General features: G+C 40.9%; 1 protein-coding gene across 1 annotated transcript in view; it reads left to right on the top strand.

Annotated features, from left to right (window-relative positions):
* The first annotated feature begins 1,219 nt into the window (after nt 1-1,219).
* The window catches only part of Strc (stereocilin), a 39,198-nt gene continuing 20,886 nt past the window's right edge, over nt 1,220-19,531 (top strand). The window contains 1 exon segment of the mRNA XM_023567492.2: nt 1,220-1,267. Within this exon segment, the coding sequence (XP_023423260.1) occupies nt 1,220-1,267 (48 nt within the window).

Below are 19,531 nucleotides of genomic sequence, written 5' to 3' on the forward strand. Positions count from 1 at the left end.
CAAAACAGACTAGTGAATAAAACAATCAGAACAAAGCATAACAGTGAAAACAATATTGGATTTCAAAGACAAGATAGAAGGAAATCCACCATATTTGCTATATTGCATACCACCATCCTCCCAAGAGATGCTCAGACCGCTGGCCCCAGGCCTGCAAAATCAGCCAGAAAATGCAAGCATGTAGTTGCTTTATGTACCTTAGTTGGCTATCAACTCAGCCTGTCCTCCAAACCATCTGGCTGCTTGAAGGAAGGGGGACGTGGACAGTGTTTGATTCTCATCCTATGTGCTGGGAGGCTCATAGGAGGTGCCATCTGACTTTTCTCTCCCTGGAACCCACACAGCTTTGCACAGCTTACCAGAAAGGCTGGCTAGTTAATTTCTTGATTGGTTCCCCAAGTCCCAGCATGGCCGATTCTTGGGAGATGCTGACTTTTCTCTCCTAAAAAGCTGTATTTTGGGGCTGGGGATTTAGCTCAGTGGCATAAGCACCTGCCTTGCAAGCAGGTGGTCGTGAGTTCAATCCCCAGTACTGATAAAAAAAAAAAAAAAAAAAAAAAAAAAGCTGTATTCTGAAGACAGAGCCAACAGGGTGTCTTGGACTGGATGTGGAAGGAAGAAAATAATTAAGAATGACATAAGGAGCCGGGCATGGTAGCTCATGCCTGTAATCCCAGCACTTGGGAGGCTGAGGCAGGAGGATCGTTGCGAGTTCGAGACCAGCCTGGGCTACAAAGTGAGCTCAAGGCCAGCCTGAATTGCATGGCACGAGACCCTGTCTCAAAAAAGACGAAAAAAAAAAAAAAAAAAAGAATGACATAAGGGATGAGGTTGGAAGTGCTTAATTTTAGAGTGTGGGATTCATTTGGCCTTTATACCTTTAAATCCCAGCTTTAGGAGATGGCCAAGACCAGGACTAGAATAATGAATGAACTAGTCAGATCTTGTAAAGGTGTTTGAAAAAGTAAAAATTTTCCTTTTATTGTTGGAGAAGTTAGTCCACAAAAGGATATCTTTGGACTTTGCAGAAGTTTCTGAAAAAGAGTCTAATAAACACGGTTCTGCTCAAAAGGAGCTGACAGTGTCTTCCAAAACAATAAGAGTCCTTGACAAAAATAAGAGTGAGCAACCTGCCTGCTCTCTGGGTAAGCAGCTGTGGCTTGAGCGAGCAGTGGGCAAGCCAGGAAGAGAACGGGTCAGCGTCCCCTGAGATTCAGCGATGTTGGAACTTAGGGCACTGAACAACTGTGGCTCCAGCGATCGACAAGTGAGCCAGAAAGAGAACCAATCAGCGTCTTCCATGAGCCCTCCACGGAGCTGAGAATCAACATCCCACCCCCACCCCCACCCCCAACCCCACCCGCCCTTAGAAACTAGGAGCCAGAGGTCTGAGCATCTCTTGGGATGATGACCATATGCAATATAGCCATTATGGGGGATTTCCTTCTATCATCTCTTTCAGGCAAATATTGTTCTCACTGTTTTGCTTTGTTCTGATTAATTGTTTTGCTCTATTCAATATTCTGTTTTGATAGGTTTTATAATGTTCTGTTTTTGGTTTGATTTTGCTGTAGCTGATTGGACAACTATTTTGAAGATAGCAGGATATACTATGGTACCTATTACTGTTATCTTGGTATCCTGCTGTGAAGTTCTGTACCAGTTACACTGCATTGTCTCAGTTGGCTTTTTTCTGTCTTGTTCTGTTGTATTTTACTACCTTCAAAATAAAAAAAAAAAATAAAAGAATTTCTGTTTTTCTCTGTACCTCCTCTATATCCTTCTCTTTAAAATCTGGGCATTCTGCCAAGTGTGGTGGCACACTCTTGTGATTGCAGCAGTGAGGAGGCTGAGGCAGGAGGGCTGCTGTAAGTTCAAGGCCAGTCTGGGTTACATAGCGAGTTTAAGGCCAGTTGGAACTACATAGTGAGACCCTGCCTCAAAAAAACCCAAAACACCAACTCAAAAAAGAATAACAAAAAAATCCAGACATTCCAATTGTATTCCAATTATATTGGTAAGTTCCTTTACACTTCATTCAATTCAGACTCTATGAGTAGGCCAGTCCTTTTTTTTTTTTTTTTTTTTTTTTTTGAGACAGATTTTTGCTATGCAAGTCCAGGTTGGTCTTGAACTTATGGTCACCACACCAAGCTGAGAATCTCAATCTTTTTTTTTAACCTTTTTTTTTTTTTTTTTTTTATTAGTACCAGGGATCAAACTCACGACTGCCTGCTTGCAAGGCAGGTGCTTATGCCACTGAGCTAAATCCCCAGCCCCGAGAATCTCAATCTTTAAGAGCAGCTCTCTTGGCATGGTGCATGCCTGTAATCCCAGCACTTGGAAGGCTGAGGATAGGAGGATTGCTTCGAGTTTGAGGCCAGCCTGGACTCCAAAGTGAGTTCAAGGCCAACCTGAACTGCATAAAGAGACCCTGTCTCCAAAACACACACATGTACACACACACACACACACACACACACACACACACACACACACACTAAAAACAAATGAAAGAAAGAAAGAAAACAGTTTCCCCATAATATCTGCACTTGTTTTCTCTACATTTGATTTTCTGATAGCAATACTTTGTGCTTCTCACTTGGCCTAAATACGTGTAAGGCCCTGAGTTCAGTTCCTAGGACCACAAAAATTTTAAAAATAAGTAAAATTTCCCCTTGGATAAATGTAGCTGTAACTCTCGTTGCTCATTGGTAAAAGTAGTCTTCTGGTGACATACCTTTTCCCTCCATTTCCACATTTTCTCTTCCATTGCCACCTTCTACAAATACCATAGAATTTCTCAGCTCTTTTCCAGCTTCTACAAATGTAGACAGGTAAGTTGGACAGGGAGACCTCTGTGTACCAGAATCTACTTGGGCTAATGGAAATGGATTGGGATGCAGTCGTTGTTTGGCCCAGAAATTCACTCTCCCCATAATTTGAGTTACTGAGAAAGCTATAGGATAATCTAGAGAAGTGGAAGGAGTTGCAGTAGTTTGCAGTTCTAGCTTTTAGGGAGTCAGGGTATGTGGAAGCAGCATATATAACTGTGGAGAATTCACTATTGTAGCCCCCCAGCCTCTCAGTTTCTACCTTACAGATAGAAAAGGCAGTTCTGGGCTGGGGATTTAGCTCAGTGGCATAAGTGCCTGCCTGGCAAGCATAAGGTCGTGAGTTTGGTGCCCAACACACACACACACACACACACACACACACACACACACACACACACACACAAAGAGGTGAGAAAAGGCAGTTTCTTGGTTTGGTGCATCATGTTCTAGGCTTAGGTCCTGGAAACACTGCTTCTCCAGCAGGGGACGCCCAAATCCTATGAGGTTGGAGAATCTGTTTCCCAGAACAGTGTCCAATTCCAGTTCCCAGGAATTAGGATGAAGCTGACTCTAGCTGATGTGGGCAGTCCTCTCCCTCTGCGTGCATTCCTTTTCTCTGGAGGTCGAATTTCAGATCTGAGCCGCAAGGTTCTGGCTCCCTTGATTGTGGGGCTCAAACAGGAGTCAGAAAGCCTCCAAGTGCCCACTGCCACAACCCCCAAAGAGGGTTCTGAAATACAGAAGTCTCGGCCTATGAGCCCTCTGTAGATCAGTCTAGGCAGAAAGAAATATGTGATTTAAATAATAGAGTTTGATGTAAAATGAGAACTAACTAGTCAAAATTATACTCTTATCTGGATGTGATGACACATGCCTGTAATCCCAGCATTCTGGGAGGCTGAGGCAGAAGAAGGATCACAAGATCAAGCTTAGCTTGGGAAACTTAGTGACTTAGTGAGACCTTGACTCAAAAATTTAAAAATAATGAAAAAAGGACTGGGGACATAGCTCAGTATAAAGGCCCTGGGTTTAATACCTCTAGCATATATGCGCGCGCGCGCACAAACACACACCCACACCCACACACACCCACACACACACACACCCACACACACACACACGCATCCATACTTTTCACCACTTGGTGGTTAATTTGAATTAATAAAATTCCCCTCTCAATGAAACAAAACAAAGCAAGACACACTGTTATGGGCAAGATTTTTTTTTTTTTTTTTTTTGTCTTTTTCCTTTTTATCAGTACCAGGGATCGAAGTCACAGCCGCACACTTGCAAGAAAGGTGCTTATGCCAGTGAATGGCCCCTGGGCAAGCTTTTTTAAACAGCTTAATATGGATTAGTGTTGTTTGGGTTTTCTTCCTCATACCTTGTTGAAATCAACCTAATGTGAAAATAAGATAGACCTTATGAAAATGTGTGTGAGTGTGTGTGGGTGGGCCCAGGAGGGCAATATATACCACAGGGACATCAGATTTGGGGCAGAATATCAAAGAAATGCTTTGACCACGCCAAAATGTTGCCCGAGTTAATCTTGCTCTTCTTTTCACCTTCCCACTCGTTCTTGGGAATATAGACTAGCAGGGAAGAGAAGAGGAAAATGGCTTCTGTCTAATTTGTTTACTCCAAAGAGAACCAGACTTACATGGCTTAATTTAGAGTAAATATTAGTCCCTGACTCAAACACCAAAACCAAAACCAACGTTGGGCACGGTGGTATGTCTCTATAGTCCCAGCACTTAAGTGGCTAAGGCAGGAGGATTGCAGCAAATTTGAGCCAGCAACATTGTCTCCAAAAAGCAAAACAAAACAAAACATGGCGTGGGAATCTAGAACCCAGAAAAGAAAGATCTTTACCAAACATGTTTATGTTCAAAATATCCTCAGTTCTCTAGTCCCAAAGTCCATTTCTCCACAGCATGGGCTCTGAGGAGCTCTGAAGACAGATAAAGCCCACAGTGGATGGCTTCAAGATCTTTGGGCTCAGCAAGATAATGAAGACAATAGTTAGAAGATTCAAAATAGCAATGTCTAACAAACACTGCTAGTAAATACTGCTACTGAGTAAGTTAACTGATTAAGTCTCTAAGACACAGGTGATACTGAACACCTAAGGTCAGGCAAAAGTTTGCTCTTGTGCCAATGGGGCCTGAACTCCTTGGTTTTCCACCTTCTTCATGGCTAAGTTGGATTTAAAAAAAAAAAAAACTTTGTTGTTTTAAACCATCCCTCTTGCAGTCTCTACTTCTTAATAAAAAGTCATATATATATATATCTTTTTTTTTGTACTGGGAATTGAACCCACCATCTCACGCTTGCCATGCAGGCATTTGTGCCACTGAGCCAAACCCCAACCCTCCAAAGAGTCTTAATTTCACTTTTTCCTCCCTGCTGCAGCCTCTGCAGGTGTCTCTATGCCAGGAAGAAGATCCCGAGAGGCAGTAGTGTGACTAATGGGGCTGGGGATTTAGCTGCTGGGGATTTAGCTCAGTGGCATAAGCGCCTGCCTTGCAAGCAGGCAGTTGTGAGTTTGATCCCTGGTACCGAAAAAGACAAAATTTAAAAAAAAAAAAAAGTGACTTCCCATGGTTTGCACTGCTAAGGTTTGCAGCATGAACTTCGGTGGAACACAATGTATATTGGTCTCTGAGGCCAAAGACAGTTCCTTTCTTTATTCCATTTTTTTGCCAGTGCTCAAGGCAATGTTCAAAACAGTAAGTGTTCTATAGAAACACGCTGTGTGTGTGTGTGTGTGTGTGTGTGTGTGTGTGTGTGTGTCTGACTACGGATTGAACCCATGGTCTCATGGATACTAAGCAAGCTCTGTACCCTGAGCTTCACCCCAACAGGAACACCTTTTAGAACATCACTAAAAGGTGACTATCTAGCTGATGATTACTGTTTGAGGTTACTGGTGACTTACTATCTGAAAGGGAAGCCATTCCACTATTGGATGACTGAAATCTTTAGACTTGCTTATTGGACAAATTCTATCCCAGAGTGCTTGACATGTATGTATTCAGGCCATACCCACATACTGTTATAGTCAGGGTTTACAAGGAAAAAAATGTAATATATGACATTCAATTTATAAGATTATTTTTTATATTAATCACCCAAAGAATCAAATATAAAAAAATGTGAGAGATTTGTCTGTAGATTAGAGACCTAAAGAATCCAGATGAAGGCCTGGATCCCACAGCAAGGTCCTGGGCCAGTCCAGCCAAAGACCTGGAGCCCATGGCAATGTCCTCCATGAGTCCAGCTGAAGCCTAAAGCCCTCGACAATGTCTCATGCAAGTCTGTATCGAGGATCTGTGCTAGGAAGGCCCAAAAGTCAGTTGGGGAAGCTAGAAAGTCTGTACCAGTGGGATGAAGGATCTGTGCTAGCAACCTGAGGGATCTGCACTGGATCCAGGAAGCAATGCTTAAGGTAAGAATCAGAGCTCCCCAAAGGACCACAGCCTTTCTCAGTGACAGTGAGATCCTGAGCTCTTTCAGTGAGGAGAACAGCCAGCATAACAAGCTTCTCCAGGAGAATCAACAGCATCATCTTCCCCTCCAGTTCTTCTATGCCGCTGGCAGTGATTCTCAGGCAAGCCGTCTAATTCAGCACCATGCTAATTCAGTTCATCTGAGTGCTACAAGTTAACCGTTAGTTAATCCACCACACATACTCTCTGTATATGAGATCTGTATTCCATAAATACACAACATATTGAGAAGTTGTTCTCCCATTTTTTAGTGATCAGAAAATAAAAACGTAAAAATGTTTAATTAACTTAAGTTTTTTGCCCAAGGGCATATGCCAAGTAAGAGGCAGAATTGAGGGTCTAATCCAGGTTAAAAACTTTGGTTTGGCAGAAATTAAATTTGAACACTGAAATAGCTTACTGTATTGGCTCTTCAATATAAACTTCACTATTGTAGAAGTTATAGTTTGTCTCTGTACAGTTCTCATGTCTTTGCTTTCCTCTATAGGTCCACATGCTCTCTAGGCTGTTTTCACTAAGGTAGCCAGGCAATTTTCTGAAACTTCTAGGTCTACATACCTATTTACTCACATTCAGGAAAGAGGGACCATAACTCATATCTCAGTTATTTAACAGGACTTCCGAGCTCTGGGTCAGAAGAGTGGTGAGTTTTAGAGTGAAGCCCTGGACAGGGAGGAGGCCCAAGGAACTGGGAATGCTGTAATGTCATAGAACTTGTTCTGCGAGGCGCTCACACAGGTATATGGAGATATAAAATTTAACAAACTGTACATTTATGATTTGGACATTAACTGCAGGTCTTAGTCACCTTTTCAGTAATGGGACAAGCTACCCAACACCCACAATTTAAAGGAGAAGAATTTATTTGGGATTGCGGTTTTTAGAAATTTTAGTCTAGGCCATTTGCAGACTGCAGGGGAAGAGAACAAGAAGTCAAGAAGCAAGCCCTCCCTGCGAATTGGTGTCATGCACAGGCTGCTGGGGGCACAGCCAGACCCCAGCCTTTTCCTGCGAGTCAGCACCATTTACTACAGGGGAAGAGAACAAGAAGTCAACCAGAAGCAAACCTTCCCTGGAACTGGGGGCCATGTGTGGGCTGCTCAGGGAGCAGCCAGATGTCAGGCCCTTTCAGCACACAGGCTGGGAAACAAGAAGAGCCAGTACCCATCCCACCCCCATTCCTGCCACCTTAAGCAACCAGCTGATCTGCAGAAACACAGCTAAGATGATAGCCATTGAGGTAAAATACAATTTAATGCTTGTAGTGTTCAGTGTTTCACTGATTTTGCAAGTCTAAAGCAGATGGTCTGGTCATCTATTCAGAGAATATTACCTAATGTAGCTTCTATGGGGATCTCCTTCTGAAAGTGGTAGCCATTGTTCATTTCCTATTATCTTGTTTTGAAGTCCTATATCATTTTCATTGTTTTGTTAAGCTGAGTTTTATTCTGTTTTGTTTTATTGTGTCCAGCAGCATGGGCAGCTATTTCAAAGATAACAAGATATATTATGGTAGCCATTTTGGATTTACTGTTGTCTTGTTTTGAAGTTCTTTTCAGCACTGTTTTGTTTTTCTTGGTTCTATTCTGTTCTGTTTTGTTTGATCTTACTATGTCTGATGGTATGGGTAGGTATTTTGAAAACAAGAGGCATTATGGTAACCATTGCTGATTTCCTATTGTTTTGAAGTCCTGTGTCACTTACACTGGTTTGTTTTAATTGATTTTATTGTTTTATTTTGCTTGGTTTTATTCTCTTTAAAATTTTTTTTTTTTAAAAAGCAAGTAATTTTAGTCCATAGTCAGTGGGTGTCAAGACAGAAATAGCATGGCAGGGGGCTGAGGAAAGCCGCCCTGTCCTGGCAGGAGCAGCGAGCAGGGGGAGGAGCTGGGATGGGGAGCCACACCCTTCCTGGCCATGCCCCCTGTGACCCACCTCCTTCGGGTATAAACTCCTCTGTACATTAAGCCCCAGTGAGCACAGCGACCCCAGGACCCAGTCACCTCCCAAAAGTCCCGCCTGTGAACACACAAGGGCCATATTGGATTCTAAAATTCCCTAAATTCTGAAATTCTCTAGATCATGTTCTTATCCTCTTTTAAAAGGCTATTACTGGGTCTTCCTAATGAAACATTTGTTGATTAAATTGATAATAGTCTTATTGAGGCTTTGGGGGGACATTCTAGATCTAAACCACAACACTGCATGTGAGTCAAACCATGTGCGTACACTCCCACGACCTAAGCACCACTCCCAACCAAGAAGTTAGAGCTCTCTCCTGGGAGGCTAAGGCAGGAGGATTGCTGTGAGTTCCAGGCCAGGTTACATAAACAAGTTCAAGGCCAGCCTTATGATACCCTGTCTCAATAAATAAATAAATTAATTAAAATAAAATAAATTTAAGGGGGAAGGGATGCATGAATGGCAAGGAGGCAACTATAAAGGCCTCCACAGTAGTAATTACCCAAATGCATGTCTGGCAGAGAGGCCAACAAGGGAAAATGAAAATGAACCTATAGAATAGGCAAATCTATGGACAGAAAGCAGATTAATGATTGCCCAGGGTTTTGGGAGGGAAGAATTGAGACTGACTGCTAATAGGTATGGGGTTTCTTTTTGGAGTGACGAAAATACTCTGGAATTAGATAATGGTGATAGTTGCACAGCATAATGAATATAGTAAAGCCATTGAATTGTGTACTCAACAGTATGTTTTTTGAGACAGAGTCTCAGTATGTAGTACATGCTGGCCTTGAGCTCATTTATGTAGCCCAGACTGGCCTCAACTCATGGCGATCCTTTTGCATCAGCCTCCCAAGTGCTAGAATTACAGGTTTGTGCCACCATGCCTGGCTCTGAACTGTATACTCGAAAGTGGTAAGTTTTATATCTTAACTCAATTTTTAAAATGAAGTATGTAAGGTGAGTGCAGTGCCACACATTTGTAATTCAGCATTCCACTCTTCACTTTTATTTCTTGAATAAACTGTGCCACTGCTGTTTGTTTGGTTGTTTTTGTTTGTTTGTTTGTTTGGAGATGAGGTCTTGCTATGTAGCTCAAACTGGACTTGAACTCACTCTGTAACCCAGGCTGACTTCGAACTCATGGCAATCCTCCTGTGTCAGCCTCCTGAGTGCTGGGACTGTATGTCTGTGCTCCCCTGCTTGGCTTTTTACTCATTTTGTTCAGTTCTTTGTTCAAACCAAGAAGTAAAATAAAACCAAACAAAAGATTTTCTAAGATTAAGAACAAACATTACATTTCAAGGAAAAGAATTTTAGTCATTCCTCATAAAATGAGGAACAAAACAAAAAATATATAAACCTAATATTTAAAACCCATTATCACAAGAATATGGCATACATATTTAGAAAGTGCTAGATATATTCTTTTTTTTTTCTTTCTTTCTTTTTCTTTTCTTTTTTTGGTACCAGGTATCGAACCCATGATCCTGCGCTTGCCAGGCTGGCGTTTATGCCATTGAGCTAAATCCCCAGCCCTAAGATGATCAAATAATAAATTTTTGCCCAAATAATAAATTAAATCTCCCATGGAAATGATTTTATGTCCTCCCCATTACTGCTGTACCTTGAACCCTCCTCCCACATTTTCCCCCAATCTTAGCAGCCCCAAATCACATAATAATAGCTGCAGAAAACCCAGGAAATTTTTGGCCTGTGGCTCTTCTGACTTCCATTTTTCCTCTGTGCCCTCTGGAGCACCCTGCTGTACCTTTACTAGTGTTCTTGAGTGAGGAAGGGATTCAGGCTTGTTGTCAGAATTCGAATGTTCCTCCAGAGCATTTTGGAAGTGAAGTTTAGATTAAAATATTGTTATGAGCCAGGTGTGGTGGCACACGCCTGTAATTGCAGCACTTGGGAGGCTGAGACAGGAGGATCAATAAGAGTTCAAGGCCAGCCTAAACTGCATAGCAAAACCCTGTCTCAGAAAGACCAAAACAAAATATTGTTATGATAAAACTAAATGTTACCTATTTTGGTATAGTTGTGCTAAGATTTTATTTTGGATAAAAAAGGTTTTACCTTGGAATAAAGTTTTCCCCTTTGGGGGCTGGTGATTTAAGCTCAGTGACATGAGCGCCTCCCTGGCAAGAGCAAGGTCATGAGTTCGATTCCCAGTACCAAAATAAATAAATAAATACAGTTTTACCCTTTGATCTTTTATTATTATTTATATTTTCAAGTGCCATGATGGAACATAGCCAGTCTGTTCTCATTTGGTGGCAGAAAAATTAGTATTTGTTTTATTTATCATGATGTAAAAATAATACCTATAATATAATAATATAATTTTCTTTTTGAGACAGAATCTGGCAACACGGTTCAAATTAGGCTTGAATTTACAGTGACTCTCCTGCCTCATTCTCCTGAGTGCTGGGATTACAAGCATTGCTACCAATGCCAAGTGAAAGAGACATTTTATAATTCTATTACCATAAGCTTAACTTTTATATTTAAATGATTATTGTTTATAAATATCTATTAATTTTTTCTTATTATAATTGATCTATGTGTTTTCACTATATTTAAATTTAATATAAAGTTTAAAAGAAGCCAGGTGTGGTGGCACACTCTCGTAATCCCAGTGCTTGGGAGTTTGAGGTAGGAGAATCCTTTGCAAGATCCAGACCAGTCTGGGCTACCAAGTGAACCCAAGGCAGGCCTGAACTGCATAGTGAGACCCTGTTTCAGAAAGACAAAAAAAAAAAAAGTTTAAAAGAATTTGCTTATGAGACATTGAATGATTTCAAATTTCAAATCATCTATAAGACTCATTTCTTATCAATCAGGCCATCAATGTCCAAAAAGGGATCCAATTTTCCACTTGATAAAAGTATTTTTGCTTGTATTCTTTCCTTTTTGGGGTTTTGTTTTGTTTTGTTTTGAGACAGGGTTTCACTATGCAGTTCAGACGGCCTTGAAATTTCTGTGGCGATCCTCCTGCCTCAGCCTCCCAAGTGCTGGGATTACAAGTGTGTGCCACCATGCCTAGCTTGAAATTTTTATTTAAAATTAACTTGCTATTCAAAGTTAAGTTTTTATTTAGGATAAATAAAAATAGGGTGATGTATGCCCACTTAATTCGGAGGCTGAGGCAAGAGGACTAAAAGTTTAAGACCAGGTTGGGTAATTTAGCAAGACTGTCTTTCAAAAATAAAACAATTAAGTTTCACGGTGTGCCTAAAAAAATAAATAAATAAATAAATAAAAATAAAACAAAAGTGCTGGTGTTGTAGCTTAGTGGTTTCTGGGTTCAATTCCAAGTTCCGTAAGGCAAGAAAAATTTGCTAGAAACACAGAAGAGTTACAGAGATGGTTCTCATATGCCTGTCAGCCAGCTTTCTCTGCTATAAGGATCAAAATGAAGCACTTTAAACTGTAAAATACTACCCCCCACAAAACATGCATCCTTTTTCTGTTCTAGAATTCAGTCCAGTGTTAGATATTGCATTTAGTCGCTGTGTCTCCCTTGTGTCCTCTGGCCGTGAGGGTTGTTGCCTCCATCTTTCTTTGTTTTTTATGGCCTTGGTGTATTCAAAGAGTTCTAGTTTGATGGTGTGTAACATGTAGCTCAATTTGGGTTCATTGGATGTTTTCTATGATGATATTGATGCTTTTTGTTCCTAGAGGGTGTGTGTTGTGACATGGCTTGTTAGCAGTGACAAGAATCTTGATCCCTTGGGATAATGTATACTGGGTTTCTCCACTGTGAGGTTAACTATTTTCCCTTTATAATTAATAAATATTTGGGCAGAGATACTTTTGTTTTGTTTTGTTTTTGAGACAGACTCTCACTATGTAGTCTAGGCTGACCTCGAACTTTGGTGATCCTCCTGCCTCAGTCTCCCCAGTGCTGGTATAACAGATGTGTGCCACTATGCTCAGCTGAAAAGACTCTGAGAGTATTTTAGCATCATGTTTCTCCTTAAACTTTTTCCAGCTAATTTTAGCTTTCATCAGTGGGCCTTGTTTGCTGTAATTACTACCGTATGGTTCTATTTCTGCCATTCTTTCAACAATTATTAATTAGAATTATTTTGTAAAGAAGAATTTCCCTTTTTCTGAAACAAATATTTTAGTCGTGGTTAAAGATACATGGAGTAGGTTCAATTTATTATTTAACACAATCTTTGTTCAACACGTGTGCATAATAGTTTTAGGCACAAATCGTAGTATCTGCTCTGAAGTTTGTGGTCTAGGTTAGTCTGAGACAGCATTTAAGTTCTGCACTGAAGACCGGGTAGACTCTTCTGAGGAGTGCATTTCCCTGCAAAAGCCTGCTTACAACAAATTATATGACTGAGTCCCTTCTTGTTTTTCTTCCTGTCTTCAATTAGCACAGACTGAACTTTCTCTACATCCTCTGTGTCTAACCAGAGGTTTTCACTGATTCACCTTTTCCTCCCAAATTCCATACTAATTTTTCTTATTAGTCACCTTATAACACAGAGGCACAAAGGGAAAGGCATCCTGGGGGAGGCAATGCTAGTTAAGTTAAACAGACAAAATTCAAAAATATTAGTTTTTTTAAAATTTGGAGACAAAGTCTTGCTGTGTAGTTCAGGCCTTGAATTTGCTATGTAACCCAGGGTGTCTTCGAACTCATGGCAATCCTCTTGCCTCAGTCTCTGAAGTGCTGAGATTATAGATGTGTACCATCATGCCTGGCATCACAGAATTTTTAATTGTTAGGAATTTTAATCCATATTAGTGATGATGAAATATTAAGTGGTTTGGTTTTCTTAATATTTATTTATTTGTTTTTTTGTTTATTTGGGTTTGTTTTGTCTTTTGGGGGCAGGGTCTTGGTGTATAATTCAGGTTGACCTTGAACTGACCATGCAGCCTAGGCATGATTGAACTGATGGTGATCTTCCTGCCTCAGCCTCCAGAGTGCTGGAATTACGGTGTGTGCCACAGTGTTTGACTTTGTTAAATCTAGTACCAGATCATGACTTCAAAACTGTCAATGTTGACAGTGTGTACAAAAATGTCTATTAACAAAACTGCTCAATAGTGTCAAAAAACAGCACAACACCTGTTTTTCTCTACAGATAACTTTTTTTTTTTTTTTTTTTTGAGACAAGGTCTTGCTCTGTAGTTCAGGCTGGCTTTGGACTCACTATGAAGCCCAGGAAGGCCTCAAACTCCTGTCTTAGCCTCCTGAGTGCTGGGACCACAGATATATGCCACCACACCTGGCCTACAAATATCTTTCTAAATTCATTTTTGATGCATTTTTTCTCTCCCTTTCAGAGAATTAGTTGCACAGGTTGATGAGGTGAAAAAAATTAATTTCTTTAACAACAACAACAAAATACATCAAAATAAAATCTATTTACAAAACATATAGAAAGAAAATTTCACGTAAGGTGTTACCACAGAATTAATTTAAAGGAAATGCAGCTGAAGAATAAAATATACTTTACGTCTACAAATATAGATCTTTTCTCCTACTTTCTGAAAGAATTACATTTTTTAGGGCATAGACTATGAAATACCATACAATGCTGTGGGGAGTTGGCCAGGAGTATGTATGGGATGGGTACATAGAGGTAAGGGACTTTGGAGGATCTATATACTGTACTTAACACATAGAAACACAGACATATTAACCTATACAACATATATACTCTACATTATTAAACTTTAAGGCTTTAATTCCTATGTAAGCCTTGAGCCTGTCAGGGTTTTTTTTTTTTTTTTTTTTTTTTTTTTTGTCTTTTTGAAAAAAGGTCTCATTATGCAGTTTAGGCTGGCCTTGAGCTCACTTCGTAGCCCAGGCTGGTCTCAAATTCCCAACCATTCTTCTGCCTCAGCCTCCCAAGTGCTGGGATTACAGGAGTGTGCCACCATGCCCGGGTTGAGCCTATCAGTCTTTACCTGGAATGTGTTAAGTAAATTTGGCTACCATGAAAATCTATATATGTGGTCTTTCCATGAAAATGTAAAAAAAAAAAAAAAAAAAAAAAACCACAAGAAATAAAAACAAAAACAAATTGTTGAGCTCAGGAATTTTTTTTAAACAAGGCATCTGGGTGCTTTAACCAGTTATTAACACACATTAAACAGACAAACAGACAAAACATCTTTAAACCAGGACATAATCTTAGATACACTGTCCAAGTTGAACTCTCATATTTTCACAATTTTTAGTTTTGTAATTACAAGCAGACTTAGCACAAATAAGGCTTATATTTATTTGACGGACTCTTTTTGTTTTTGTTCCTGTCTTCAGTTAGCACAGACTGAACTTTCCCCACATTCTCTGTGTCTGTCCCTGCCCACATTGTCTGTGTCTACCCCTCCCCCCCACCCAAATTTGGATTTTTTTGGGAAAAATCCAAATTTTTCCCAAAAGTCATAAATTAGCAGAGAGCTCTTATACTAAAGCAACAGCAAGCAGAAATACCAAAAGGACACCCAGGATTTGGAGGCAGGTTTATTTTACATTGACAGGCACTGATTAGGATCATTCCCAAAATATCAGGCCCTGATCTCTGGTGCTCTGGGGCTTACATGGGATAGACAAGCAGAAAGTAGAGAGGCAGAATGGCTTGTCAACTGGGGATTGGTTTATATGATATGCGTCATAGTGACCAGGGCTGTTTCTAAGAGACAGAAGCAACTGGAACAGGAACAGGAACTATTTATTACCTGGGCACCTAAGAAACTGAAGTATGTTGGCTGGGGAGCCATTTTCTGTTACACTTCCCCTCTTTTAGATTCCCAGGCAAATCTCTGCTGGGCATATTACATGTAATCTTCTGAGACATGAAGCAGTGACATCAGGGTTGTCAGTGATCCTAGGATGGGCCCTAATCAAGCACCACAAGATTATCTTATTACAGAGTCTTTCTCTAAATTGTTTTTAGGAAAAGATATAATTTAGGCCTATCTGTTCTGTAACATTATTTTGGCAAGGGAGTGAGGGAGTTAATCTGGTCTAGGAGAGTGTCCAGTGTGTCTTGGATGCTCATCAAATCTTGGTCAAGTATTTGATTGATTGCTCTATTCTTTTGGGACAAGTATCTATAGAGTTTAAGGCATAAAAACCCAACCCAAAGCAAACCAAAACAAACAAACAAAAATCCCAACTGGCAGGGAGTGGGGAAGCAAGAATCCAGGCCAATTAATAAAAACCACAGCTAGATGGAGGCCTGGGAGGAAGGGACTGGGGTAAACAGCCTAAAAAGACACAAAAATCAAAGGGAATAGGTTTGGAACAATCCTGTGAATGATGTCCTCAGGATTCAGCTGTGTGTGGACTGATTGGTGTCCAGAGTGATCAGAGTAGGATTTTTTTTGTCTCTTTGAGACAGGTTCTCTCTATACAGTTCAGGCTGGCCTTGAGCTCATTTGCAACACATACTGGTTTTGAACTCACAACAATCCTCCTGTCTCAGCTTCCTAAATGCTGGAATTATAGCCGTGTGCCACCACGCCTGGCTCAGAGCAAGGTTTTGAGTGCATTGTCTCTTCAAAGTGAGCCTCAGAGGAGCTGTCTGAATACATTTTTTTTTTTTAGCAGATTTAAGGCTGGATTTCTGAAACTTGTAGAGGTAGTTAATATATACCTGGGTTATACGTGTGTGCAGGAGTGTCTACAGATACGACTGGTCTTTTAACTGATTGCAAGCTGTTTCTCTGCCAGTGATCACAGTTAGGTCTTATCTAGGGATGATTTTTTTTTTTATAGCAGGACCCTACAAACTTTCATTGTCTTCTCAATATCAATAGGGAATGGGTGTTTGGGGCTGGTGACACAGATGCTGAAGCCTGAGTTGGCTGCAGGGTTATAAGTGCCAACACAGTAGCTTGAGCTTCCCAAATGTACAGTGGGGGCAGGTCTGGCAGCTGGAATTGGTTTCAGTCAACTGGATCTCCAGAGGGGGCTTAGTCCTCTGGGCTGGATTGTTTTGAGTTGTTGGTGGCAACTTTCCAAACAGGAGCAGGAAGCAGTTTGCTGTGTAGATCATCCCTTCAGGAGAGTTTTGGCCAAAATAGTTTTGTCCAAGGTGACCATAGCATATCTAGCCTGTCAGACTTTATTCCTAACAGACTATTTCCATCTGTAAATAGAGTGATTCAGCATCTGTCAAGGGTCCATTTTTAGAACAGTTCATCCCAGTACAGTGGTGGCACCTGGACTGTCAGGTCTCAGCCTAGGGTGAGTTGTCAGCTTTCTTGATCAGAGGAGAGTGACTGTTTGAGTGCAGAAGCAAAGAAGGAAGCAGCCCTTAGTGACTGGACGCAAGTGTTTGCCCAGGCAGGCCACTAGGCATTCCCAGGGGCTGCCAGTCCAAGTAAACATCATTATTTTAGTGAACTTAAGGATCCAGATTTTATTGAAGCCAGCAGCTCTGAAAAAAATTGCAGAGTTTCTTTTTTATAACCAGTTTCTGCCAGCTATTGTAGCAGAACTTTCGTGTCTTTCTTTTTTTTTTTCGCACCAAAAATGAAGGAATTTTGTGTCTTTCCAATAGACAGTTTGAGTGTCATTAATGAGAAGTGTTTTTCAGAGAGGAAACAAGTTTTGGAACCTCTGAGCAGTTGAGGCCAGGTAAGTTAGCCTTTGCGTTCAGAACAGGGGTTTTTGCAAAGAGGGGCTGGCTGACAGGAGCAGACCGAAGATACACAAAGGCATTCTTCAGGCAGGTGTACCAGCCGGCTGTGGGTGGCAGCAGACTGAGGCGGCGTATATGGAGGACAATCATGGTGGCATTGGCAGTTTGGAGATTTTGAACTGGCTTACTGGCAGGAGAGGTATATTTCAGCAGTCTGGCAGTTTTTAAGACTCATTTTTTTCTTTTTTGGGGGACCATAATGTCTAGGACCTCCTCAAAAATAATGGGAGAAGTCTTAACCCTTTGTGGTAATTGAGTTCAAATGAGCTAGCCTTTTTCCCAGTTGAAAAGGCTTATGGGAGCAACTCACTAGCAGAGGGAGGCGTTTTAAAAATCTAGAACAGTCCAGAAAAGGTGTATGTGTCAGGAACTGCAGAGTGCGAGGTGATAACTGTGTTGTTGATGGCACTGAGATCTTGCCCGAGGTGATTAACAGTCTATCAGGCTTATGTGTGGCTGGATGTCTGTGTTTCCGGTGACTTTGGACAGCAATGGTGGGAGGATCATGGTGAGGCAGCATAGTGGATGGCCAAGCCCAGAGGTGAGTCTTTAGTTCATACTTCTGGGAGGAGAGTTTTCAGAGTTTCAGGATGACAGTTATCCATCTCAGGCTGATGCAAGCCTTGTCTTCCTCTTGAGGAACATTCAGAGTTGAAAGTACAGGATTAAGTGAGAGAGAGGCTGACTGGCTTGGTGCAAAGGAGATGGTTGCTTCTAACTTGAAGAGGAGTTCTCTTTTCAGAAGTGATATGAGGAATGGTTTACAGAGGACAGGTCCTCCCAGGCTGCAAATTTGTGCTTGGCGGAAGGAGCTAGAGGCAAGAGTCCTACTTGCCCAGATGATGGTACTATGGGTTCCCAGTGGCCCAGCTGAAGAAAGAAGCATGTCAGACCAATAAAAGGTTGTCATCTGATCAGAGGGCTTTTGAGAGTTCTTATTTATGTATGTATTTATTTCGGTGTCTCTAGCCCTTATCACTCATAACCAGAAGATACAGTTGTCTATCAGACTGGATTTTCTTGCATACATCAGGTGCTTTTTTTAAAAAAAAAATCAGGTTTCTGGGTAACAGTGGTTGATGAGTTTTTTGCCCCTCCTTTTTGATGTCTTTGAGAAGTGCTCAACTGTGTTGTTTCTAGATGAGGTGATCTTTGGAAAGGCCATCGCAGCTTGTCTGTCAAGGCTGACAGTCCAATTTTTTCCCAAAGTGTGACACTCAGAAGGAATTACTGACAGTCATCTTGGGTGGGTGTCAGATGATGCCCTCTGGCCTGGATAGGCATAGCGGTGGTGGAGCAGAAGGTTTGTGGGGAGGGCCTCCATGGCCAAATGCAGGCAATGGCTAACTGGAATCAGTTCAATAGGCTGGAAGTGGATGAGTCAGGAGAGGAGAGTGAAGCTGCAGGTGTTGTAGCAACTGCGGCAGCTGATTAGGGTGCCAAGGTGGAATTCTCAGGAATAACCGGCCTCTTTTCCTTTTTTGTTGTTATTTTGTTTTGCTTTTCTTGGGGATGTAGGGAGTGGTTTGATTTCACTTTTTTAAAGCACCAAGTACATCTACCAGAAAAGAAAAAAAATGACAAAACACCCCCCACATCTTTCCCTGAGAAATTAAAAATAAAAGACAGAATGAAATAAAAAATGAACAGAAGAAAACAACAAAGACCAGAAAACACCATCCCCTACCAAACCACCAACATCATCCCTCAGGTAGGTTAACTTTTTAATTCTTACATTTCTGTAAAAACAAAAAAGACTCAAAATAGACTGAACAACTTTGATAAAGGGAACAAAATCAGAGCTTCAACCCTCCCCAATCCCATGACTTATCACAAAGTTACACCAATCATGACAAAATGGCATTGATATCAAGATAGACAAACCACCAAAGTATCCATATGAAGTCCCAAAATAGATACTTACATAACAGACATTTGATTTCTGTCAAAGATGCAAAAGCAATTAAGTGGAGAAAGAATTGTAACCTCAATAAATATACTGAAACAATTGGATAGCCACATGCCAAAAACCCAAACCTTATAGTACATCAAAAATTTCTTAAGACATCTAAAAGTCAACTCAGACTGGCTCACCGTGGGTTAAAGTAAAGGCAGGTATGGCCTGAGTTGTTGCGTGGCTGAAGTCAAAATACATGTTTCTTCCTTAACATACCAATGAAACAATGTGATTATTATGCATGCATGACATATTTTTTTCATTCTTTATGGCTGAATTATATTACATTATATAGAAATACCACATCTTTTTTATCCATTCCTCAGTGATGGGCATTTAGGTTGTCTACAAGATCTGGCTGTTATAAGCTGAGCTGATATAAACATGGGTGAACATATATTGCTGTTGTATGATGTTTTTAAATCTTTTGGGAAGATATCTAGAAGGGGATGGCAGTGTCGAATGGGACCTCCAATTCCAGTTTTTTGAGGAATCGTCACAGTTTCCACAGTGATTGCACCAGTTTGCATTCCCACCAACAGTGGAGGAGCTTTCCTTTTCCCTCATAGTCCCTCTAGC

The sequence above is a fragment of the Cavia porcellus genome, unplaced genomic scaffold, assembly GCF_034190915.1.
Source record: "Cavia porcellus strain 051 isolate PalLab524CR breed Dunkin Hartley unplaced genomic scaffold, mCavPor4.1 scaffold_6, whole genome shotgun sequence".
NCBI classification, from domain to species: domain Eukaryota; kingdom Metazoa; phylum Chordata; class Mammalia; order Rodentia; family Caviidae; genus Cavia; species Cavia porcellus.